General features: G+C 52.2%; 1 protein-coding gene across 2 annotated transcripts; it reads left to right on the forward strand.

Annotated features, from left to right (window-relative positions):
• The first annotated feature begins 587 nt into the window (after positions 1-587).
• Positions 588-24,953, forward strand: DHX33 (DEAH-box helicase 33). Of its 2 annotated transcripts, none has more exons than XM_062216291.1 (12): positions 588-877; positions 4,313-4,473; positions 5,092-5,319; positions 5,499-5,669; positions 9,815-10,000; positions 10,997-11,108; positions 12,743-12,902; positions 13,065-13,153; positions 16,411-16,538; positions 16,833-17,036; positions 19,842-19,928; positions 21,435-24,953. In XM_062216291.1, the coding sequence occupies exons 1-12, from the start codon at positions 595-597 to the stop codon at positions 21,741-21,743; spliced, it is 2,118 nt and encodes a 705-aa protein (XP_062072275.1). In that variant the 5' UTR covers positions 588-594; the 3' UTR covers positions 21,744-24,953. The 2 variants fall into 2 exon arrangements, with proteins under 2 accessions (XP_062072275.1, XP_062072276.1); XM_062216292.1 differs by lacking the exon at positions 21,435-24,953 and adding an exon at positions 20,475-20,716.
• Positions 24,954-25,329: the final 376 nt, after the last annotated feature.

Here is a 25,329-nt window from a genome sequence, read left to right on the forward strand (position 1 = left end):
TTTAAAAAATTCGTAAAAGTTATGTTCCCCTTCTGTAACACAAGATGATAACCATTCTTTTAAAAATTAAGGTTTTGTGACATCTGAATTATTTTAAACTCATAAAACTTTCTTTACCCATAAATTTGTAGTTATAGTATAACTCCTACATTTTGCTTCAAGAGTTAAATGATGCAAATGTTTGTGTTCTTTATTGCTTCTATAGAATTAAATACCTTTCTTGAAGAGTATTGTGGACAGAGAAGGGGAAACGCGTTTTCACTGGAAAGACTTGATGTTTCTAGAACAAAATAATCAATGCGAAAACTAAAGGTTTCACGGAACCATAATGCTGCCTTCCCTGTTGTTGCTCCGGGCCCCTTTCCGGTTGTACCTCAGGCTTAGCTCTCCGCGTCCCCAGGGACTGCAAGCCTTCCTGAAACCCCAAGGCATGCCGGGAGTTGCAGTAGGGCTGGCCGTGAGGTCATCAGTGGTCGCCGGAAGTCGCCAGCACGTGGCGAGGAAGGGGCGGGGCCGGCTTGCTGTCAGCGCCCGCGACCGGCAGCGGCCACCCGCGCTCGCGCCTCGCGCCTCCCGCCGCAGCGCCCTCCCGACATGCCGGAGGAGGCGGGCTTCCCGCCGGCCAAGAGATTCCGGCCGGCCTCTGGGCCTCCGAGCCGCCCCGGGTCCTACCCTCCCGGGAGGCGAGTGGTGATGCTGCTGGCTGCGGGCGGCAAAGGCGGAGGAGGGGGCCGGAGGCAGCCGCCGCCCCTGGCCCAGCCCTCGGCCAGCCCCTACCGCGAGGCCGTGGAGCTGCAGCGCCGGAGTCTGCCCATCTTCCAGGCGCGGGGGCAGCTGTTAGCGCAGCTCCGCAACCTGGACTGCGCCGTCCTCATCGGTGAGTGGCCGCGCCGGCGGCCCGTCATTGCTCTCCTCCGTTCTTGACTTTCTCGTAGGGGCCTCTCCTCTGGTCTTATTTGTGTCTTCAACGAACTTGAACGCCTTATCTGCGCCAGGCCTGGAGAGGGACCTGGGAGAAGCAGCGTCAGGCCGTCCGGCCCGGGAGGCGCTGACAGCCCAGTGTGAGTGACCGACCTGTAGGCAGGACTCGCCTTCCGCGTGAGAGGCCAGAGCGCTGTGCAGGAAGCTCGGAAGGGGTGGGTCCGACCCATCTGAGGAGGTGGCCAGGGAGGTGGTCCCGGTGGCCCCATGCAGAGGGCAGGGCCCGCCTGCGAGGCCGGAGACCACGAGCAGCCCTGTGGGACAGGAAGCAGTAGTTCCCGGTGCACAAAGAGGCAGAGGTGTAGGGCAGGGACTGATGTCAGGGGGCTTTGACCCCTAACACTTCAGTAAGGGCAGAGAGAGGATGGAGACCCAGTGGAGAGAGTGGCGAGGAGGGAGGGAGCAGCTGCCACACTGAGGTCCAGCAATACGTGGACACTCTCCATGCTCCCTACCCACCCACCCACCCGGCCCAGAAGCTCCTGGATTTAATATGAGAGCTGTCTCAGCAGAGCGTGGAGTAAGAGTGGCTTTGTCATTGGGCTGAGAGGTAGGAGGTGAGAGAATGAGGACGCTGAGAGCGGCCTTCTGCGTCCAGAAAGGGGAGGAGGACCTGGAGGAACGGGCAGCGTTCACCGGCTGGAGAACTCTGCGGCGCGGGAAGCAGAAGAGGAAAAGCAAAGATCAGGAGGCGTAGGGGGAGGCAGGCCCGCCCGTGGCAGCAAGGCTGAGCTTAGAGCTGGGCTGGAAAAGCAGGCAGTTTGTCTGAGAGGCTGTGGGGTGGGCGAAGGAGGGGGAGTGGCATGAGTGCAGAAGAGCTGGTGGGGGAAGTAGCAGGTCAGGAGGACTTTTCCCATGAGACAAGGGCTGACGCTCTTGAGTAGGAGTGCCAGGCTCTGCTGTGGCCAGGGAGTGCAGTGGAGGATGGCCCAAGTGCTTGGGCACTGCACCCCACAGGAGACCAGGAGAAGCACCTGGCTCCTGGCTTCGGATCAGCGCGGTGCGCCGGCCGCAGTGCACCGGCCGTGGTGGCCGTTGGAGAGTGAACCAACAGCAAAGGAAGACCTTTCTTTCTGTCTCTCTCTCTCACTGTTCACTCTGCCTGTCAAAAAAAAAAAATAAAATTAAAAAAAAAAAGAAGAGTAGGCATGCCAGGGCCCCAGGCAGGCCTTGGAGGGGACGGAGATAGGAGACAAGAACAAAGCCACTGGGCCTGTCCGTGCCCAGGTGCACGTGGCCCCGTCTGCACATCGGGCTCTGTTGCTTTAGCAGTGCTTAGTCGTCCTGACGTCAGAGCAGGGAAGATGGGCAGAGAGACATGGACCCAAATGTAGAGTTTCGCCTGGTGGATTCAGCAGGGAGACTGCAGAATAGTCAAGTCCTGAGGCTGCCGTTCTTGGCTGGGTCAGGATGAATGAGCGTTCAGAGGGGGCTGAAGGACTGGGAGAGAGTGAGGGGTAACAGGCTCCGGGGCTCTGAGGGCAGAGTGGTGTAGCGGTAGCAAGGGCGGCGTACAGTGCAGGGTTGACGGAGCTTTGTTCTCATGAGGCGCTGTTGAAGGAATCCCTGGAGGGTAGGGGGTCACGGTTACTGGGTGCCCACTCGGTGCAGCTGCTCAAGTCCATGGGGAAGACAGACAGCCCTCTCTGTTCCCAGAGCTTGTGATGTGGGGGAGGACAGGAACATTTCAACACCCGTGTAGGAGGTAGGGTGGTCAGCGCTGGAAGAGGGAGGAACAGGGCGCCTGTGCAGACCCAGGATAGACAGTCGGCGGCCGGCTCACCCTGACCCTGTGGTTAGCAAGGCAGGCAGCGCCAGGGCAGCTGTTTGTAAAGTGCACTGTGGGCCAAGAGTTTGAAAGAAAGCAGAGGGCAGGGAGCAGTTTGTGCCGGCTATAGCCCTAGCCCATGATGGATGCGGCTAAGAGGCAGCGCAGGGGGTCCCTGGAGCAGTTGTGTTTATTTATTTATTTATTTATTTTTATTTATTTTTTTATTTTTTGACAGGCAGAGTGGACAGTGAGAGAGAGACAGAGAGAAAGGTCTTCCTTTTGCCCTTGGTTCACCCTCCAGTGGCCGCCGCGGTAGGCGCGCTGTGGCCGGCGCACCGCGCTGATCCGATGGCAGGAGCCAGGTGCTTCTCCTGGTCTCCCATGGGGTGCAGGGCCCAAGGACTTGGGCCATCCTCCACTGCACTCCCTGGCCACAGCAGAGAGCTGGCCTGGAAGAGGGGCAACCGGGACAGGATCGGTGCCCTGACCGGGACTAGAACCTGGTGAACCGGCGCCGCAAGGCGGAGGATTAGCCTAGTGAGCCACGGCGCTGGCCTCAGTTGTGTTTCTTATGTTTCATTTTGTGTTTGAACTCTGCCAGTTACCTGTTGAATGTTTACATTGTTTCCAGTGTTTTGTGGTCATGAGCCTAGTTGAATAAAACTTCTTTGAAGCCTTATACCATGTTTATTCCTGCAAGTGGACTTGTGGATCAAAGGAATGAGTGTTTTAAAGACTTTTAAAATGGCCGGCACCGCGGCTCAATAGGCTAATCCTCCGCCTTGCGGCGCCGGCACAGTCCCGGTCAGGGCACCGATCCTGTCCCGGTTGCCCCTCTTCCAGGCCAGCTCTCTGCTGTGGCCAGGGAGTGCAGTGGAGGATGGCCCAAGTCCTTGGGCCCTGCACCCCATGGGAGACCAGGAGAAGCACCTGGCTCCTGCCATCAGATCAGCGTGGTGCGCCGGCCGCAGCGCGCCTACCGCGGCGGCCATTGGAGGGTGAACCAACGGCAAAAAGGAAGCCCTTTCTATCTCTCTCTCTCACTGTCCACTCTGCCTGTCAAAAAAAAAAAAAAAAAAAAAAAAAAAAAGACTTTTAAAATGTAATTTGGCTTCCTAAGAAGTAATACCAATTTTTTTAAAAAGTTTATGTATTTGTAAGGCAGAGCAAGAGAGAGCTCTTCCATCCCCTGGTTCACTCTCCAAATGCCCACAGCATCCAGGGCTGAGGCATGCTGAAGCCTGAGCCCAGAACTCCCTTTGGCTTTCCCACATGGGTGACAGGGACCCAAGTACTTCCCCCCAGACGGCAGGAAGCGGAGCAGCGGGGAGTGGCACTAGTGCTCCGCTCTGGGATGTGGGCACCACACGCAGCAGCTTTACTGCTGTGCCGTGACGCCTACCTGGCAGCACCCGCAGCCACTCCCCCGGCGCTGCACAGCAGGCCCTGTCTGCACAGGCTTTCCCAACTCACGGGGCTGTCTCTTTTTCTTCTGACCCGGAGCTGTTTGGTGAGATTTGTGTCGATTTGCGGTTAAATAAGAGTTTTCCTTTCTTTCAGGGGAAACAGGCTCTGGGAAGACGACTCAGATCCCGCAGTACCTGTATGAAGGGGGGATTGGCCGCCAGGGCATTATTGCTGTGACCCAGCCCCGCCGTGTGGCTGCCATCTCTCTCGCCACGAGGGTCTCAGATGAGAAGAGAAGTGAACTCGGGAAGCTGGTAACTGCTTTCCCTCTTTCTCCCAGGGCCACCTTACCCCCGGTTCTCCAGGGGGCCTCGTCTTCTGGTTTCTAACTGAGGCTTCTTTTCCATAGCGGGCTTAGTGCTTGCCGCAGCCTGCAGGCCCCTCCCGAGGCCTCTCCTCACTGCCCAGCAGGTGGAGGCCTACCCGGGCCATCGGCCACCTTTGCTTTGCCTTCAGAACCTGGGGGCAGGATGGATGGTCGCTGTCCTTGAGCTTCGCTAAGGTTTCAGGAACCTCCGTGAGATCTCTAGAGAAAGCCCTCTTCTAGTGCATGTGTGGGCACTGAGAGAATATTCATATGTATGACATATAATGTATGAAACTGCGTGGGCAGTCATTTCACACCGAAGCATCCAGGGTGTCTTTCCCATCTGCATAGGTTCGCGCATGAGCGAACGTTCAGTAGCGTGAGCCAGGAGGGCAATTTTAAATCCTCTGCCCTGCTTCTCAGAATTGCAGAGCAGGTGTGTGGCCCTGGCCAGCTCCCCACCAGACACCTGAGGGGGCGGGGCAGCTCTGCGGGAGCCTTCGCTGTGTGCGCAGCAGGCACCTGGCGAGTATCCGACGGGTGCAGGAGTCACCTCTTCACGCAGGTTGGCTACACGGTGCGCTTTGAGGACGTCACCTCAGAGGACACCAGGATCAAGTTCCTGACGGACGGCATGCTTCTGCGCGAGGCGCTCTCCGACTCCTTGCTCCGCAAGTACAGCTGCGTCATCTTGGATGAAGCCCACGAGCGGACCATCCACACGGACGTGCTCTTCGGGGTGGTGAAGGCGGCACAGAGGCGGCGCAAGGAACTGGGGAAGCTGCCGCTCCAGGTCCGTGGGGCACGTTCCAGGGAGCAGGCCTGTGCCTCCCCCTCGGTCCCTCTGCTTCAGTGCCACGGGAGAAGCCTGGCTGCAAGGGGAACAGCACAGGCCCCGGCCGCCAGCTTCTTGGGCTTGGAGGGGCCCGGAAAGTCACCTGGTATGCCACCTCCTCCTCATTCTCCCACCAGGTGATCGTGATGTCCGCAACCATGGACGTGGACCTGTTCTCTCAGTATTTCAGCGGCGCGCCTGTCCTCTACCTCGAGGGCCGGCAGCATCCGATCCAGGTGTATTACACCAAGCAGCCTCAGCATGACTACCTGCACGCGGCCCTGGTCTCGGTCTTCCAGATCCACCAGGTACGGGGTGCGCTGCCGTCCCTGAGCAGCCCTGCTTTGGCTTGCAGTTGGTGATGAGGGCTTTCGGCCTTGGAAAGCAAAGCTCCCGACTGAAACAGCTCTGTGAGCCGTGTCCTCAGGGAGTCGCCAGGTCCAGGTTTTTATTTCTTTGTTATGTACTGGAGAGTGGAGCTAGAGAAAGAGAGGAAGAGACAGAGATCTTCCATTTGCTAGTCCCCAGATGCCAGCAGTGTCCCGGACTGGTCCAGGCTGACACGAAGAGCCGGGAACTCCATTCAGGTCTCCCAGATGGGCAGCAGGGACCCAAGGACCTGAGTTATCACCAGCTGCCTTCCCTGCTGTATTAGCAGGAAGCTGGATTGAAAGCCGAGGAGCCAGGACTTGAGCTGGGACTCCACAGGGATGCGAGCGTCCCACACAGCGGCTTAACCTTTCCACACTGCAGCTGCCCCACATCCAGATTTTTTTCAATTTTTATGCTGTCTTTTTTTCTATTTTCTTTTTTAAGTTTATTTGAAAGGCAAGTTACAGAGAGGCAGAGGCAGAGAGAGAGAGAGAGAGAGAGAGAAGTCTTCCATCCACTGGTTCAGTCCCCAGATGGCTACAACAGTCGGAGGTGTGGTGATCTGAAGCCAGGAGCCAAAAACCTTTTCTGGGTCTCCCATGCATGTGCAGGGGCCCAAGGACCTGGGCCATCTTCCACTGCTTTTCCAGGCCATAGCAGAGAGCTGGGTCAGAAGTGGAACAGCCGGGACTTGAACTGGTGCCCATATGGATGCCGGCACTGCAGGCAGCGGCTTCACCCACTTTCGGCCTCTTTCGTTTTCTTTTAAAAAAAATCTTTCCTTCACTGAGCTAGAAAACTGCCATATGTTAGAGCAGTGGCTTACACATTATATTTTGATCATAACCTCCAGAAATAAATACATTTTTATATTGCAGCCCAGTACTCTATCTATCTATCTATCTATATAGCTAAAATAATGCTATGAAATACTGTCTCTTTTAGCACATAGGATGTATTCCGATATTTTCACTTCATTAAAAAAAATGGATATTGACTGGACAGTGAGAGAGAGACAGAGAGAAAGGTCTTCCTTTGCCGTTGGTTCACCTTCCAATGGCCGCCGCGGCCGGTGCGCTACGGCCGGTGCTCTGCGCTGATCCAAAGGCAGGAGCCAGGTGCTTCTCCTGGTCTCCCATGGGGTGCAGGGCCCAAGCACTTGGGCCATCCTCCACTGCACTCCCGGGCCACAGCAGAGAGCTGGCCTGGAAGAGGGGCAACCGGGACAGAATCTGGCGCCCCGACCGGGACTAGAACCTGGTGTGCCGGCGCCACTAGGTGGAAGATTAGCCTGTTGAGCCACGGCGCCGGCTAGGGGTGCAGGCATCTTAACCAGTGGCTTAACCGCTGGGCTAAATGCCCACCCTGAGTATTTTCTTAAACTATATATTAGCAAGACATTTCAAAGTCTCTTCTCATTTTGTGGAGCTGTACCTAAAATGCTTGTGATTGCCTCGCCTCACTTTCTTGATCTATCAGTATTAGATGTTGTATGCTGACTCCTTACTGTGGTAGATGAGGCTTTGGAAATGCCCCCCTCCACCCACCCTGTCTCCCCCACCTTCTCAACATAGTCACAGCAGGGCTTTTGAATTCAGTCTCAGTGTTTTCACTGTTGTGACCATGCATTGCTGTCAACATACCATCTCTCTTCTTGGCTTTTGGACAACACAGTTGTGCAAGTTCTCTGTGTAGCTATGGCTGATTCCCCCATAAATGTTGCAGCATCTCTCCCAGCAGTCCTCTGAATAAACACGGTCCAGGTGGGTTGGGTGGCTCTCCAGGGCCTCTGCACAGTGGGCTTCTTAATTCCTCTCCCCAGTCTCCTGCTGTGAGGCCCATGGTGGCCTCCGGTGGCTTCCCAGCCTCTTGGCTACCCTGGGAAGAGGAAGGAATTTGGGAGTGGGGAGTGGGGGAGTTAACCATGCTGTACTCAGACATGGCGCCAATTTCTGGCTGTTCAGTCTCACAATCACTTCTGCCTTGCTACCTGGGTCCCGAGCTTTCTGGGTCCTCTGGGGAAATCAGCTCATTCCTTGTCTCTTCCCCCTTAGAGGCACACAGATTGTAGCTTCTTCTGCCCAGCCAGGTCATTCAGTCCACTCTGTCATCTCCTCCATCTTTTCTTTCTTTCTTTCTAATTTTTTCTTTTTTAGATTTATTTTATTTATTTGAAAGTCAGAATTACAAAGAAAGAGGGAGAGATAGAGAGAGATCTTCACCCACTCCCCAAATGGCTTCAATGGCTGGAACTGAGCTGATCCAAAGCCAAGAGCCAGGAGCTTCTTCCGGGTCTCTCACATGGGTGACAGGGGCCCAAGTGCTTGGACCATCCTCTGCTGCTTTCCCAGGCACATTAGCAGGGAGTTTGACCAGAAGTGGAGCAGCCAGGATTTGAACGAGTGCCCATATGGGATGCCGGTGTTGCAAGGTGATGACTTTATCGAATGCGCCACAGTGCTGGGCCCTTCCCCATCTTTCAGAAATGGGTTGGACACCTCTTATCTCATGATCTTTGCTGTCTTGTTGATGGTATTTGGTGAAGAAAAGGTGGTTCATCTGTCTGTGTAAATGTTTAAAGCAAACTTGAGGGTATTTGTGAGTGATGGCTGCTGTTGCATTCAGATGACATGGTAGCTTTGATGACCCGCACTGATGACGTTTTAACTGTTTTAGATTTTGTCCTGGCTGTGCAGTTGGCCTTCCCTACTGACTGGTTCTTCATGAGTGAATTCAACCAACTATGGACTAGAAGTATTTGGAGGGAGAAATCTGTACTGAACATGTGCAGACTTTTATTTATTGACATTGTTCCCTGAACAATAAGCATTACTACTGCTTGCACAGTGTTCAGTATTAGGTAACCCAGAGATGAGTTAAAGTGTATGGGAGGATGTGCATAGGTTATATGGAAAGGCTATGCCATTTTATAGAAGGGACTCGGGCATCTGGGGGTTTTGGTATCCATGAGGTCTGGGACCAATCCTCCGTGGATGCTGGGTGCCAGCTGTGTCTACCTCTGAGTGTTTGTCCTGTCAATGCTAGACTGAAAACACACACACACACACACACACGCAAATGTGTAAATATGCGAGTTTACATATGCACAACACATTATTTAGCATAGTTTCAGTTTTAGTGTCAAGTAGTTTACAGATGTCAAAGACAGGCAGACAAATGAGTGTCATTCCCACTCGGGTGTTGTTCCCTTTGAAGGTGGAGAACTTCCACTGAACCTCAGGATCCGAAGTCACTGTCTGGGGTAGTGACTTTCTGGGTGTGTGAAAGTGCTTTCAATGGCATCATTTAATAAGGGCTCCCTGTGCTTCCAGACATTTCCACGGATTGGGATTTCCCCAAGTTGTCTTCTGTTCTGTCAGCTTTGTCTTTTAAGATGCTTTTGAAAGGGAGGAAGCTTTGTGTGGATTTTTTTAGTTTGCCTGATCATGACTTTCATGGCACTATTCTTGTTACACTAGCAATATGGTGGGGCTGGCATCATGGCTCAGTGGGTTAAAGCCCTGGCCTACAGCACCACTATCCTTTATGGGCACCAGTTTAAGTCCTGACTGATCCACTTCCAATCCAGCTCCCTGCTCATGTGCCTGGGAAAGCAGCAGAAGATGGCCCAAGTGCTTGGGTCGTCCTTGCACCCACGCGGGAGACCCAGAAAAAGCTCTTGGCTTCTAGGTCCAGCCTGGCTCAGTCTTGGCTGTTGTGGTATTTGGGGAGTGAACCAGCAGATGGAGGATTTTTCTCTCTCTGTCTCTCCTTCTCTTTCTGTAACTCTTTCAAATAAATAAATAAATAAATCTTTTTTTTTTTTAAAGTGTCATAACTGAAATCAAGGAATGAAAGCATTGCATTTTGAGAGGCCCTATTTAAAAAAAAAGCAATATGGTGATTTTCCTTCCAGATTTTGATTGGTTCTTAACCACAGTTGACTAGCTCACACATGTTAGAGCTTTATGCATTGCTAGTAGGAGTTTTTCCCCCAGGTAGTGGTCATTGGTTACAAATCACAAAACATAACTGGGGAGCATGATCCCCACACATTATTTTTTCCCTGTCTTTTTCATAGGAAGCCCCTTCTTCTCAGGACATCCTGGTGTTCCTCACTGGTCAGGAGGAGATTGAAGCCATGACTAAGACCTGCCGGGACATCGCAAAGCACCTCCCGGACGGCTGCCCCGCCATGCTGGTCCTTCCCCTGTATGCCTCCCTGCCCTATGCACAGCAGCTCCGGGTCTTCCAAGGGGCCCCAAAGGTGAGGGCACCACCTCTTCCGTCCAGCCCCGTGCTGGGCACCCAGACATTCTCCAGTGGGGCCTGTGTGTTCAGCTATGGTAGACAGGATGGGATACTTGGGTACCAGCACAGCTGCTGAGAAGGCCCAGGGATACCACGCACAGCTCCTCTGTGAGAACAGGGAAATGGCTGTAGGGGGCGGGAGGAGGAGAAAAGGCAGAAGCTCAGAGGTAAACGAAAGATTTCTCTTATTTATTTGAAAGGGAGAGAGAGAGGGAGAGACAGGGAGAGAAAAAATCTGTCGCTGGTGGTTCACTCTCCATACGGCTGCAACAGCTGGAGTTGGGCCAGACCAAAGCTAGAAGTCAAGAACTCCATCCTCATCTCCCATGTGGGTAGCAGGGGCCCAAGCACTGGGGCCATGTCCACTGCTTTCCCAGGCACATTAGCAGGGAGCTGGATCAGAAGTGGAGCAGCTGGGGCTTGAACTGGTGCCCTGATATGTGATGCTGCATTGCAAGCAGTGGTTTAACCTGCTGTGCCACAAATGAGTGACTCTTCTAAGGGCCATCATAGTCCATTTATTGTGTACCTCTGCTCTGCTCACACTCACGTACACTCACGTACACTGTGTCTCCTTCACACGGAAATCAGCAGAGTAGAGTATGACCCCACAGGGGTCCCATGGCCCCAGAGAGGAAGTGAGAATTGCTCAGGGGGCACACAGTGAGTCAGGGCTGGGATTCTAACTCACATCCACTTGCTTCTGAATCTACACCTGTTCCACTACACTTCACTGCCTCAGATTAAACTTCAGGACTGCAGGACCTCTCCACCCCTACCCCTGCCCCGCCTGCTTTAGTTCCTGACTCTTAATGTTAGAGACTGCCATTGACAGTGAAATCATCTTTCCTTGGTCATGAACGAACTAGGGAAGTTCATGGTAATGATTTGTGTGAAAACTCCTGATTTGTTTTTGTGTCATGTGACTTTTTGTTTTTTTCCCTCCTTTTAGGGCTGTCGCAAAGTGATCATTTCAACTAACATCGCAGAAACCTCCATAACCATTACAGGAATAAAATATGTAGTTGACACGGGCATGGTCAAAGCAAAGAAGTATAACCCTGGTGAGGACTTGCAGCTCGTGAGCATCTCCCCTGTGCCTGGCCAGCAACTATTGAAACCACAGCCCCACAGTCTTTCCCCCAGAGAGGCATTTTGTGTTTATAACTTTTTTTTTTTTAAGATTTCTTTATTTGAGAGGCACAGTTATAGACAGAGAGAGGGAGAGACAGAGAGAAAGGTCTTCCATCCACTGGTTTACTCCCCAAATGGCCATAACAGCCAGAGCTAAGCCGATCCAAAGCCAGGAGCCAGGAGCTTCTTCCGGGTCTCCCACATGGGTCCAGGGGCCCAAGGACTTGGGCCATCTTCTACTGCTTTCCCAAGCCATAGCAGAGAACTGGATTGGAAGAGGAGCAGCTGGGACATATACGGGTGCCCATTTGGGATGCCAGCTCTGCAGGTAGAAGCTTAGCCTACTACACTACATCGACAGTCCCTGTTTGTAATTCTTGAGAGCTGGGTGGCAGGCACTGTGAGTGAGACCATCCCAAAGTCCAGTCCAGAAAGCAGAACTGAGGCAGGTGTGAGCTCAGAAGTCCAACAGAAAAGAAGAGCTCAGAGGGCAGAGGGCTGGGCCCTGGGCAGGGGGTTTGCAGCCCCATCAGAAGTTGGGCAAGAATGATAGATCTAAGGCAGGGAGAGCTTGACACCAGTCAGGGACTTGGCTATGGCTGCCTTGTGCTCTCAGGTTGCCCAGGAAGGCAACAGAGCCCCTTGGCTGGGGTGAGGCCTAACATGAGCTGCCTCCTAGGACGGTGCAGTGAGAAGCTTGCTTGATGTCATTGTTACTCCTGTCTGTTTCATACCTTGTTTCACTCTACAGAGGATTGGATCCAACTGGAATGAGGCTCCCAGATATTTAAGTGAAGTGCTCTGCTAGGCACATGTGCCGACTTCACCTGTGAATCTCCCAGGGATAATGCACTGCCGTACATCACCTAGCCACAGGGGCTTGTTCTGAGAATTCATCATTGGGCCAACATCATAGAGGGAGCTGCACAGACCTAGATGGTGTAGCTGCCTGCACTCCTGTGCTGTATGGCTTATACCATTGCACACGCAGTCTGTTGTTGGTCACAGTGTTGCTGTGTGGCTCATGACCTGTGCGACAACATGGGATACAGGCACCTTAATCAAGAAAAGTAATCTTGTCTATTCGTAGGAAGCAAACTTCACATTATCTCTGTTTTATAATAGAACTGGGAGGAGGGAGAAAGCACACACACAGGTGACACAAGGCATGTAATTTCTGAGTCATTGATAGTGGGACCACCCCCACCCCTGCTGGCTTCTGGAAACCATTCCAGTGTTTGATCCCAGAAGTCCTGCATCCCAGGTGACCCTCAGGCTCAGGTAGAGGAGGGTGGCTGGCCATCTTCTGACCTCAGCTGAGAGCTCAGAAGCCCCGGTCATGGCCCCTGGCTACAGTAGGAGGCTTTCTGATGTGCTGGTAGCAGGTGTCACGCAGGGCTCGCTGCAGGGCCGTGTGTCATGCTGGGGCCAAACTACCACAGGGCAGCCTGGCTTTGGGCTTTCTCCTGCATCCCTGGCGTTCTGAGAAGCGTTCCTTCCAGTCAGCGCAGTGCACGTGGTTCACGTGCTGAGCAAAGCAGCAATGGGGCTCCTCTGTCTCCAGACAGTGGTCTCGAGGTGCTGGCTGTGCAGCGCGTGTCCAAGACCCAGGCCTGGCAGCGCACTGGGAGGGCTGGCCGGGAGGACAGTGGCATCTGTTACCGGCTCTACACAGAGGATGAGTTCGAGAAGTTTGAGAAGATGACTGTGCCAGAGATCCAGAGGTAGGCCCGGGGTAGCTGCACTCCTGCTGCTCGGCCCACCTCTCTTCCCACTGCCTGTGTTTGCCCGGGGCTGCGATTTTCACCATGTCCTCAGTGAGCGTGTGTGACTCGCAGCGGGGACGGGGGACAGGGAAGTGACCCTCTGCCGCTCTGTGTTCACAGGTGCAACCTGGCGAGTGTCATGCTTCAGCTCCTCGCCATGAAAGTCCCAGACGTGCTCACCTTTGACTTCATGTCCAAGCCGTCTCCAGGTGAGTGGAGCCCAGTGCAGCACAAGGCGAGGAGTAGACAGGCAACAACAGACTCTATCAGGAAAAACAGTATTTTGGAAGAAAATACTGGCTTCTCTGTTTTCTTTTCTTTCTTTCTTTTTTCTTTTAACTGAAAAAACGCAGTTGGGAAGAGAGAGAGAGGGTAAAAAGTACACAGTTGCTGGAGGTAGAGGGTCCCACATCCCCGGTCCTTAGGTTCATAGTTTTCCTCCCTCAGAACAACTACTGACCACGTTCTGGTGTCTTCTAGGAAAAACCTATGCCTCTATGAGCCTTTGTGGTCTCTTAGAACAAATGGCAACGTACATTGCGTGCTGTTCTGTGCCCAGGTTGTTTCTTTTATTAAATTCCTACAAAGGATTAGTAATAACATCAATCCGGAGTGTCCCTTACCTGTGCCTTCACAGCCCTTTGGGCTCCTGCCTGGCTGCCCCCCACCTTGGGGGTCACCACTCCTAACTCAGAGTTCTCTTGCTTTTCTTTATTGTTTGCCACATGCCTGTGTGTCCCTTAACAATCTTAGGTCAGCTTGCAGGCTTACGTATTGATTCTTCATAGTCCTCTGTTCATTCAGCATATTTTGGAAGGTTTATCTGTGTCAAAGCATTTTAAACACTAAATGCTATTCCATTTGTAAATTAAACAAAATGCATTTACCTATTCTCTTTCAACATACATTACTTTTTTTTTTTTTTTTTTTTTTGACAGGCAGAGTGGATAGTGAGAGAGAGAGACAGAGAGAAAGGTCTTCCTTTTTGCCATTGGTTCACCCTCCAATGGCCACTGCGGACGGCTCATCGCGCATATCCGAAGCCAGGAGCCAGGTGCTTCTCCTGGTCTTCCATGCGGGTGCAGGGCCCAAGGACTTGGGCCGTCCTCCACTGCACTCCCTGGCCATAGCAGAGAGCTGGCCTGGAAGAGGGGCAACCGGGATAGAATCCAGCGCCCCAACCGGGACTAGAACCCGGTGTGCCGGCGCCGCAAGGCGGAGGATTAGCCTGTTAAGCCACGGCGCCGGCTCATACATTACTTTTGTCACATAGTATATTTTATAGATTATTCCTATCTGTATGGGTATATATTACTATATCCTTAGAAATGCTTTTTTTCTTAGGGATTTGTTTATTTATCTGAAAGACAGAGTTGAGAGGGAAAGACAAAGAAATATTCCACCTTCGGGTTCACTGGCTCCAACAGCCAGGGCTGGGCCAGTACAAAGCCAGGAACCTGGAACTCCATCCGGGTCTCCCAAGTAGGCGACAGGCACCCAAGTAGCTGGGCCCTGTCTGTAATTTGGCCCTTCCTTGCCTTTCCCAGTGCATTAGCAAGGAGCTGGATCAGAAGTGGAGCACCCACACTCCACTCCTGCTGCGCCACAATGGGATACAAAGTGCTTTTTCATTCTTTAAGGATTTACATGGTTCAAATGCATTTACATGGTCCAAAATACAAAAAAATATTTTTATTTATTTATTTATTTATTTATTTTTTGACAGGCAGAGCGGACAGTGAGAGAGAGAGACAGAGAGAAAGGTCTTCCTTTTGCTGTTGGTTCACCCTCCAATGGCCGCCGCGGTTGGCACGCTGCGGCCGGCGCACGGCGCTGATCCGATGGCAGGAGCCAGGTGCTTCTCCTGGTCTCCCATGGGGTGCAGGGCCCAAGCACTTGGGCCATCCTCCACTGCACTCCCTGGCCACAGCAGAGAGCTGGCCTGGAAGAGGGGCAACCGGGACAGAATCTGGTGCCCCGACCAGGACTAGAACCCGGTGTGCCGGCGCCGCAAGGCAGAGGATTAGCCTAGTGAGCTGCGGCGCCGGCCACAAAAAATATTTTTTAAAAAGTAAAACAAATAGTAAACAATGTCCAGTCCCCCTGCCTCGCCACCTCCCAGGGCATCTGAGACACTTGGTATTTTTGTTGTGTGTGCCTCTGGAGACAGGGATCTCTGCTTGTCTGAGTGCATCTGCCAGGGACGTTCCTCAGTGTGACATTGCTGGGGCAAGGGGTCAGCATGTTCAGAGCCTGCATACGTGGCGCCAAGTTACAGGCCATCACTTGTTTTTTTTTTTTTTTTTTTTGGACAGGCAGAGTGGATAGTGAGAGAGACAGAGAGAAAGGTCTTCCTTTTTGCCATTGGTTCACCCTCCAATGGCTGCTGCGGCTGGCGCATCGCGCTGATCCGAAGCCAGGAGCCAGGTGCTTCTCCCGGTCTCCCATGCGGGTGCAGGGCCCAAGCACTTGGGCCATCCTCCACTGCCTTCCCGAGCCATAGCAGAGAGCTGGCCTGGAAGAGGGGCAACCGGGATAGAATCCGACGCCCCAACCGGGACTAGAACCCGGTGTGCTGGCGCTGCAGGGCGGACGATTAGCCTGTTAAGCAGGCCATCACTTGTAAAGGGATTGAACTAAAGACAGTGGTGTTCTGAAGAGCTTTGAAAAGTGTGTCCAGGGACAGTTGTGATCGTGACCTTGGCTGCTGTGCAGTGTATAATTATCAACAGCTCCCAGAAGTATGGAACTGACGTAACATCTTCCTCATTTGGGTTTTCTTTTCTGTTTTTCTTTCTTTCTTTCATTCTTTTCTTTCTTTCTAAAGTGTCATTTATTTGAAAGAGTAACATAAAGAGAGAAGGAGAGGGGTAGAGAGAGAGAGAAAGAGGTCTTGCATTCGCTGGTTCACTCCCCAGTTGGCCTCAATGGCCGGAGCTGTGCCAATCCGAAGCCAGGAACCAGGAGCCTCCTCCAGGTCTTCCCATATGGGTGCAGGGGCCCAAGGACTTGGACCATCTTCCAACTGCTTTCCCAGGCCACAGCAGAGAGCTGGGTGGGAAGTGGAGCAGTCGGGACTCTAACCAGCATCCATATGGCTGCAGTGCCAGCTTTACCTGCTATGCCACAGCACTGGCCCCCCCCCCTTTTTTTTAAGATTTATTCATTTATTTAAAAGGCAGAGTTACAGAGAGGGAGAGAGAAAGATCTTCCATCTGATGATTCACTCCTCAAATGGCTGCAATGGCCAGGCCTGAGCCAAGCTGGAGCCAGTGGCCAGGAACTCCATCCAGGTCTCCCATATGGGAGTGCTTGGTCCATTTTCCACTGCTTTCCCATTAGCAGGGAGCTGGATAGAAGGTGGAGCAGCTGGGACCCTAACCTATACCGTGTATGGGATGCCGAGTTGCAGGCGGCAGTTCAACCTGCTGTGCCACAACGCCGGCCCCTGTATTTGTTTCTTTAGATCACATTCAGGCGGCCATTGCCCAGCTGGACCTGTTGGGGGCTCTGGAACATAAGGATGACCAGCTCACTCTGACCCCGATTGGAAGGAAGATGGCAGCGTTTCCTTTAGAGCCCAGATTTGCCAAGGTAAATGGTGCCTTCTCCCCCCAGGAGAGTCCTGAGCCCAGTGCTTCCCAAGATATCTTACTGTCCTCCTGAACAGTTACTGACCCCCAGTTGGTGAGTAATACTGATATGTGAATGGGACCCAAGGATGTTAGGTCTTGGGCCCGCCCCCGAGGGAGCTGTGGTGCCGTGGGGAAGGCAGTCTCTGTTTACAAGTAGTCATGTAGTAGTCACGTGCCAGTCATGGATTTAGACACCAGCGTCCGGAGGCTCGGAGAACCCTTGATTTATAAACGTCTCGACTTTGGCTTGCAGACCATCCTGCTGTCGCCCAAGTTCCACTGCACCGAGGAGATACTGACCATCGTCTCCCTGCTGTCCGTGGACAGTGTCCTCTACAACCCTCCTGCCCGGCGGGACGAGGTGCAGGCTGTGCGCAGGAAGTTCCTTTCCAGCGAGGGGGACCACGTCACCCTGCTCAACATCTACCGGACCTTCAAAAACCTCGGCGGCAACAAGGTGAGCCCCCCTGCCCTTGCCGCAGGGCAGCACCCCGCCGATGGGGCTCCTCTTCTGGCCGAGCCATCTACAGCCACAAGGAGGACCCGCGTCATGTCAGAAGGGCCTGCACAAGGGCAGATGGTCGGGGAGGAGCGTGAGCCCAGCCCTTGTCCTGCCCGTGTTTACTTCCTGCTGCACGTGCGTCACTTGGGGAAGTGTTTGGTGCCTCCATGGCTTAGCCAGAGAGAGTTTTTCCCTGGCCTGCCCCAAATTTGTCATAGTTGTTTTTTGTAGTGGTGATAGTTCAGTTCCTCAGACCAAGATGGAAACGGCAGTATATAATCTCATGTTATTACAATATGTGTAACGTGTGATTAACAACTCTGCCACGGTAGGGCTTGCTTTCATTTGAAAAGAAAAAAGTCTTCCACTGAGTTAGAGCAGCTGCAAAATGTTGTGTTTTTTTTGTTTTTTGTTTTTGTTTTGTTTTTTGGTTTTTTTTTTGACAGGCAGAGTGGATAGTGAGAGAGAGACAGAGAGAAAGTCTTCCTTTTTGCTGTTGGTTCACCCTCCAATGGCCGCCGCGGCCGGCGCACCGCGCTGATCCAAAGCCAGGAGCCAGGTGCTTCTCCTGGTCTCCCATGCGGGTGCAGGGCCCAAGGACTTGGGCCATCCTCCACTGCCTTCCCGGGGCCATAGCAGAGAGCTGGCCTGGAAGAGGGGCAACCGGGATAGAATCCAGCACCCCAACCGGGACTAGAACCCGGTGTGCCGGCACCGCAAGGTGGAGGATTAGCCTGTTAAGCCACGGTGCTGGCCAAAATGTTGCTATTTTTGTCTCAGGACTTGTGAGGAAATAAGATTCTGCAGATGCAGTAAGTGCACTGAACTCCTTTCCTGCTCTCTCCCTCGGTCAGCACCGTCCTGTGCCAGCGTGTCCTGGCTTCACGTCCCTTGTCCCTCGGTGCTGTACGCTATAGACTGCAGTCCTCCTCTGCCCCCACAGATCAGAAATACTGGGGAGAGATGCACCTGCACTGAACATCTATAGACCTCTGGTCTTGATTCTTCCTTAAACAATCCAGTGTGACAGCTGCTTACCTAGCATTCACCTTGGGTTCCGTATTACAGGTAACCTGGGGGCGATGTGAGTACACGGAGGACGTGCATAGGTTATGAGCAAACACTGTGCCCTTTTGTGTAAGGGACTTGGGCATCTCCAGGTGTTGGTATCTGCTGGGGGTGGGGACTGGTTCCCCACTGCTGCCAAGGGGAGGGACAGCTCTGTTCTCTTTGACAGCTTCTTTCCCCATCCCGTGCTGCCATAGCCATCCTGTGCAATCTCTTTGTGCACATGGGGGAGAACCTCTAGGGCTGACACCTAAGAATGGGCCTACTGGAACTTGGGATAGCTGTAGCCCAGCTTTCCCAGGCTGCCGCGGGGCTCCCTTTGTCCACTCCTTGGAATAACATTTAAGACTGTCCATTTGGGCCATCCTTTCCATCTCTCTGGTTGCAACGACTTTCATTTTTGCCAAGTTAATAGTTGTGGTCTCTCAAGTACTTTTATTTTTTTTTAAGATTTATTTATTTATTTGAGAGAGTTGCAAACAGAGGGAAAGATGACAGAGAGAGAGGTCTTCCACCCACTGTTTCATTCCCCAAATGGCCGCAGTGGCCAGAGCTAGGCCAATCTGAAGTCAGGAGCCAGGGGCTTCTACTGAGTCTCCTGCATGGGTGCAGGGGCCCAAGGACTTGGGCCATCTTCTCCTGCTTTCCCAGGCACATTAGTAGGGAGCTGGATCTGAAGTGGAGCAGCCAGGACTACCGGCTCTGATATGGGATGTTGGTGCTGCAGGCCATGACCCAACCTGCTACCCACAGTGCCAGCCTCTTCAAGTATTTTAAACTATACTCCATGGATTCCCCAAGAGATTTGGAATGCTTACCTAAGTTTTGGGGGTATTTATATTTTCTGTTCAGGGAGTTGTCTACTCATAATCTTTTGTCTGTTTTTCTACAGGGTTGTTGGTCTTTTTGTTACTGATTTGTAGGAGGTTTTTAAATTTTATTAATTGGGGTGGGCAATATGGCACAGAGGTTAAGGCCCCACTTGGGACAACCGGCATCCCATTCATATCAGAATGCCAGTTAGAGTCCCAACTCCTCCACTTCTGCGGCAGCTTCCTGCTAAAGCATCCTGGAAGGTAACAGATGATGGCTCAAGTGCTTGGGTTCCTGCCACCCATGTGGGAGACCCAGATGGGCTCCCAGCTCTTGGTTTTATTTTCTTGAAAGGCAGAGATCTTCTGCCTTCTAGTTCACTTCCCACATGCCCACAACAGCAGGGCCTGTGCCAGGCTGAAACTAGGAGCCAGGAACTCCACCAGGGTCTCCCACATGAGTGGCAGGAACTCCAGTACTTGGGCCAAACCCGCGGCCTCCCAGGCACATTAGCAGGAAGCTGGGTCAACGTGAAGGAGCTGAGACTCAAACTGGCACACTGATACAAAGGATGCAGGCAGGCCCCTGCTTCCCACAATGCCCGCTCTGAGAGACTGAATGTATTCTAGAAGTGCTTATCCTTGATTGGCAGATATTCCAGTCTGCAGCTTTTGTCTTGCTAATTTGAAGCAAGGACATTTTTGGCTTTGCTTTCATTTGAATTATTGATATGTGCTCTTGTAGTTCATGCTTTCTGATATAAAGATGATTTCCTATATTCCTTTTGCCCTCTGAATTCAACTGTGTCCTAAAGCTTTTGTTAAATTGGTTTCTCTAGAGAAATGAGAGGATTATGATATCTTTTTTCCTCCTATTCAGGATTGGTGCAAAGAGAATTTTGTCAACAGCAAGAATATGATGCTGGTAGCCGAAGTCAGAGCACAGTTGAGGGAAATCTGCTTAAAGGTATTGTGTCCTTCTGGGGCTCTTTAGGGGACTAAGTTGCCACTTTTTTTTTTTTTTTTTTTTTTTTGGATAAAAAAATATTTTTATATTATTGCCAATGATTACAAAAGGAATTCTCTCTCATTAAGGAAACTATTTTAGTCTACTTCCTGATAACTCTTTTTTTGTTGTTGCATCTTTTACATAGTTACATTGTATGTATAATTTATACTCGGTTTTATAAACTTTGTGTGTTTTCCAGTGTTACTAGAATTGTTTTAGTGAGAATCTCTTTGTTGCTTTTCTCGGGGACTAAAGCAGTAGTAGTTATTAAATACTGACACAGGGCAGAACGTGGTGGTTCCTGTGGCAGGGAGGCCTCGTGATCCTGCCCCGTGGAGATAACTGTTGTCTGCGTATACAGACACATGGGTTTATGTATCACATTTAGCTTTAAAAGAAATGTGGGGCAAGCATTTGGGGCAGTGGTTAAGGTGCTGCTGGGGAGGCCCACGTCCCACGTTGGAGAGCCTGGTCTGAGTGCCAGCTCCTCTGCTCCTCATCCAGCTTCCTGCTCACACACGCCCTGGGAAGCAGCGGTGACGGCTCAAGTATCCGGGTCCCTGCCAGCCACGCGGGAGACCAGGATTGAGTTCCTGGTTCCTGACTTCCAGATGACCCAGAGCCAGCTGTTGCAAGCATTTGGGAGTGAACCAGCAGATGAAAGATCTCTCTCTCTCTCTGTCTCTGTGTTGCTCTGCCTTTCAAATAAAGTGAAAATAAATTTTAAAATAAAAAAGCAAAAAAACCCACCAAGAAGCCCAATGTATTACACATGTTCTATAGCTTGTACTATGTATACGTCTTCCTTTTTTTTTTTTTTTTAAGTTTTATTTATTTATTTGAAAGTCAGTTTTAGAGAAAGAGGAAGAGGGAGACAGAGAAAGAAAGATAGCCATCTTCCATCTGCTGGTTCACTCCCCAGATGGCAATGGCTGGCTAGCCCAGGCCGAAGCCAGGAGCCTGGGACTCCATCCCGGTCTCCCACCATGGGTGACTTGGGCCATCTTCTGCTGCTTTCTCAGGTGCATTAACATGGAGCTGGTGCAGAAGTGGAACAGCCAGACCTCGAACCCACACTCATATGGGATGCTGGGGTCCCAGGTGGCGGTTTAACCGGCTGTTGCACAGTGCTATCAGCGAAGGGGAAAGGCTCCCCCAACCCCGGCACGTCCCAGTGAAGACGTGGGCGAGGGGCTGGGTCCCCCAACCTGCCTGTGGGCTGGGCGCTCAGAGGAATGTCTCCCTCTCAGTCCTCGTTCCCCCTGGCCGTGGTTTCCCTGTCTTCAGTCCGCCCATGCTGAGCCCTAAGACACGTGAGGAGACCACCCCTTCGTGTCGGTGTCTATGTCGGGCACACTGTAGACCAGAGCTGCGCCGCAGGCCTTGTTGCTGCCACCCACTAGGTCGTGCCGAGCGGTGTTGGTCACTGGGGTCTTTTTCATCTCTCACTTTGTCCTGAAACAGATGTCAATGCCCATGGCGTCCTCCCGAGGCGACATGGAAAGCGTCCGCCGCTGCCTGGCCCACAGCCTCTTCATGAACACCGCTGAGCTTCAGCCCGACGGCACCTACGCCACCACAGACACCCACCAGCCAGTGGCCATCCACCCATCGTCTGTCCTCTTCCACTGCAAGCCAGCCTGCGTCGTGTACACGGAGCTGCTGCACACCAACAAGTGCTACATGCGCGACCTCTGTGTCGTGGACGCCGAGTGGCTGTACGAGGCTGCTCCCGAGTACTTCAGGAGGAAGCTGAGGACAGCCAGAAACTGAGCCGCGCAGGGCACTGTCCGAGCTGCTCCTGCCCGGGCCTTGGATGCCCGCTGCCCTCACGGCAGGCTCTCCGGTTGGCCCCTGGGGAAGCTGCGCGTCTCCACACAGCTGAGCGTGCCTGGCTTCCAGAAGCCGGAAGCTCAGCCTGGACTGTGTGCACGTGGACCTGCACTTACTATGCTTTTGGTTCCTGCCGGTGACTCTGGGGGCTCGTTTCCTCATCTGCCAAGTGGGGGTCATAAGACTTTTTTTTCCCCAAAGATTTATTTATTTGAAAGGCAGAATTGCAGAGAGAGGGAGAGACAGAGAGAGAGAGGTCTTCCATCTGCTGGTTCATTCCCCAAATGGCTGCAATAGCCAGGGCTAGGCCAATCCAAAGCCAGGAGGTTCTTCCCGGTCTCCCACGTGAGTGAAGAAGCCCGAGCACTTGGGCCACCTTCCACTGCTTTCCCAGGCCATTAACTGGGAGGTGGATCAGAAGAGGAGCAGCTAGGACTTGAACCCGCGCCCATATGGGATGCTGGCTTCTCAGGCGGAGGCTTAACCTTCTATGCCACAGTGCCAGCCCTTATAAGAATTCTTACTCACAGGGTTGGGCCCTGAAATGTAGAGAACATGGATGGAAACTACCCAGAGCCATGCCCGGCATGGGCTACACATTTGATGAATTGTGAGCCATCATGCTTATTAACCTTACTGCTTACTGCCCAGTGTAAGCGAAGTACAACAAAACCCCCTGTGTTCTTGGGACCAAAACGGGCCTTCTGGAAGGAGGCTGCCATCGGGGGTTGCCGGGCTTGGATGCTCTCCCTGGTTCTATTTTAAGGTCTGTCTGTGGGAGACTGAAAGAGCAGCCCTAAGACACTGCGTGCTGTGGGCAGTTCTGGAGGAGGTGCTGTTGTCTGTCACCTACTGGGGTGGCCGTCTCTGCAGAACCTCAGGTCTCAGGATGCGCGCTGCCCTGTGTCTGCCTCCGGGCAGGGGCCACGGAAGGAGTCCCCCGGCCCTCGGTGTCTCTCTGGTGCAGATCCCCATCAGTGTTTTTGGAGGACGTGTACATTGCCTAGGCAAAGGCCAACTTGTATCTTGAGGATATATCAAGTACAGGCATGGGAAACTGACCGCAGCGCCTCCCACATTCCCAGCTGTGGTCTTCCCTCTGAAGGAGCCCCCTGGGGCCTCCTGTGAGCCTGAGGAATGGCCGGCCCTGTGCTCCTTTCCAGCTGCTTCTCCTTGGGCAGAGCTGCCAGGGATAGGGCGCGAGGGGCACTATGCTTGATCAGTGAGAACCCAGAGAGCGTCACTTTCCTCCCCCGTGTCTGGTGTGTTGTTTTTTGTTTTAAGAAGTCTTTTCTTTTTTTTATAATATTGATTTTATTTATTTGAAATGCAGAGTTACAAGAGAGGCAGAGAGATCTTCCATCTGGTTGTTCAGTCCCCAAATAGCCACAACGACCAGGAATCTGGAATTCCATCTCAATCTCCCATGTGGGAGCCAGGGGTCTGAGCACTTGGGCCACCTTCCACTGCTTTCCCACCGGCATTAGCAGGGAGCTGGTTTGGAAATGGAGCAGCTGGGACTGGAACCAGTGTTCATAGGGGGTGCCTGTGTTGTAGGCAGTGGTCCTTATATTGCAGTTTAGTTATTCGCTGTCATCTTTTTTTCCTTCTTCGTAGGAAGTCGGGGGCAGTCTGGCTTTGCTCCTTCCCAACCACCCAGCCCTTGTCTGTGTTTGTTGGAGAGACATTGAGGGTCTCCACAGTCTCTTCTGTCCAGATATTTTGAGAAGGGAAAGACACTAAAGGTTCTTCTTAGCTATGTTATCAAAAACAAATGATCTTTCCCCAGGGAGGGTCTGGCCTGGCGAGATTTGTGCTCTTAATGTGTGGTATTTTGTCACTGTTTACCAAATGCATCATCTGGCTGATAAGCAGGGAGCAGATCTGCCTCAGAGGGCTCAGCGCAGTCTCCACCCTGGGGCGGGGCGGGGGGGGCACCCCCACTGCAGCGTCTCAGCTGTCTCCAGTTGTGTATGTCGAGTCCCGCTCTGTCAGCATGTGTGCCCGAGCCACCAGCCCTCAACACTCAGGTTTTTAGGCAGCTTTCTGGGGTGTCAGCACAAGTGGTTTAGTTCTGGTAGCAGTGGTCACATGTAGCTCAAATGGGATGTGACCCATCCTATATACCTCACCTCACAGAGTGTGGCTTTTCCACACATTGCTGACTCTCTGGAGTTTTCCAGAAAGTTCTGTTTTGGTTTTAGTAAATTTTTCTCATTCATTTAATAGAAAGCAAGGATGTTTAGCCAAAGTTGACAAAAGAAATATAATGTATTTTAAATATAGCATTGGTCATTCTGTTAAAAAGAAATGGGGGGGCAGATAATTTGTTAGGCTCCTCAGCAGTCCTCTAGGGAGAGGTATTCTCCAGGTCAGGTACAACTCACCTTGCATAATTTATATCTGGCTTCAGCACCTGAGGAGTTTCCAGAAACTCATGTTCTTCTCCGGGGGGCAGAGGATGCAAACAGCTTCTAAGTAGCTGTCATGTTTCAGCACAGAAATACGTTTACCACTGTAACATTGAGGTAGAGTTTTAATACAGTATTTAGTTTTCTATTGGGCTTTTAAGGAAGTTCTTTTTTATCACAGCTGCTCAGGGATGAGTTCAGGTTGGAAAGCCCACCCTAACTCCACGTCACTAACACAGAAATAAAACCTGTCTATGAAGCTGCAGTGACACTGCAACATAGCCCCGAGCTACCCTTCCCCACCTGCAAGACCAGCTCCTCTGAGCGGCAGGGACGGGGGCGTGGTCCTACTTAACGTCCTCACAGAGGGTGAAACGTGGGGTAGGGCACCTTTCCTTACAAGGGCAAGAACCCCAACCCCTGTCCTTGGTAAAAAGCGTTCATGCTGCAAACCTGCTGACTGGGAAGGAGATGCCAGATGAGGACAAGCTTTTGCTCTGGGAGGGGAATTGCACTGTGATACATAAATCCTCCGTCCACTACCGATGTGGCCACGCATCTCAGACACCAGTCCTTTAGCCACCCGTGGGCGAGAACGTCTATTATGTTGTATTTCATAAGAATATTGTAACCTGCAGAGAAATCCGGAGGGAGGGGAAAAAATCAGGTTGGCTCAGGCGTACGCTGTATTTTGAGTCGTCTTAAATAAAGCTATGAAAAGATCAACTCCTGTATATACATAACGCTCACATTCGCTCCTGACTAGCAAATGTCCATTGAGAACAAGTCTTGTACATGATGCATGTCCCTTCTTTCTTGTGCGTCCTTGCCCTTACTCACAGAAAGCTGTTTTGAAAATACTGAAGATGAGCTTACCATTGCCACCAAGCTAGGGAGACATTTTCTTGGTACCTTCCATACTCTGTACACCCTGGCGAGTGCAGAACCAGATGTTAGCCATGGCTTCTGGCTCCGGCAAAATGACTTTGCCTCAGAACTTGGATGCAAGGCGGGAGGGAGCAGGGAAAGCCAGTCACGAGAGGTTAACCATGGGCACCGCGCCTCTGGGTCTCACCTGGCTGCAGTGAGGGGAGTCAGCCAGGCGAGCGAGCAAA

This window comes from Lepus europaeus, chromosome 18, assembly GCF_033115175.1.
Source record: "Lepus europaeus isolate LE1 chromosome 18, mLepTim1.pri, whole genome shotgun sequence".
Classification (NCBI taxonomy): Eukaryota; Metazoa; Chordata; class Mammalia; order Lagomorpha; family Leporidae; genus Lepus; species Lepus europaeus.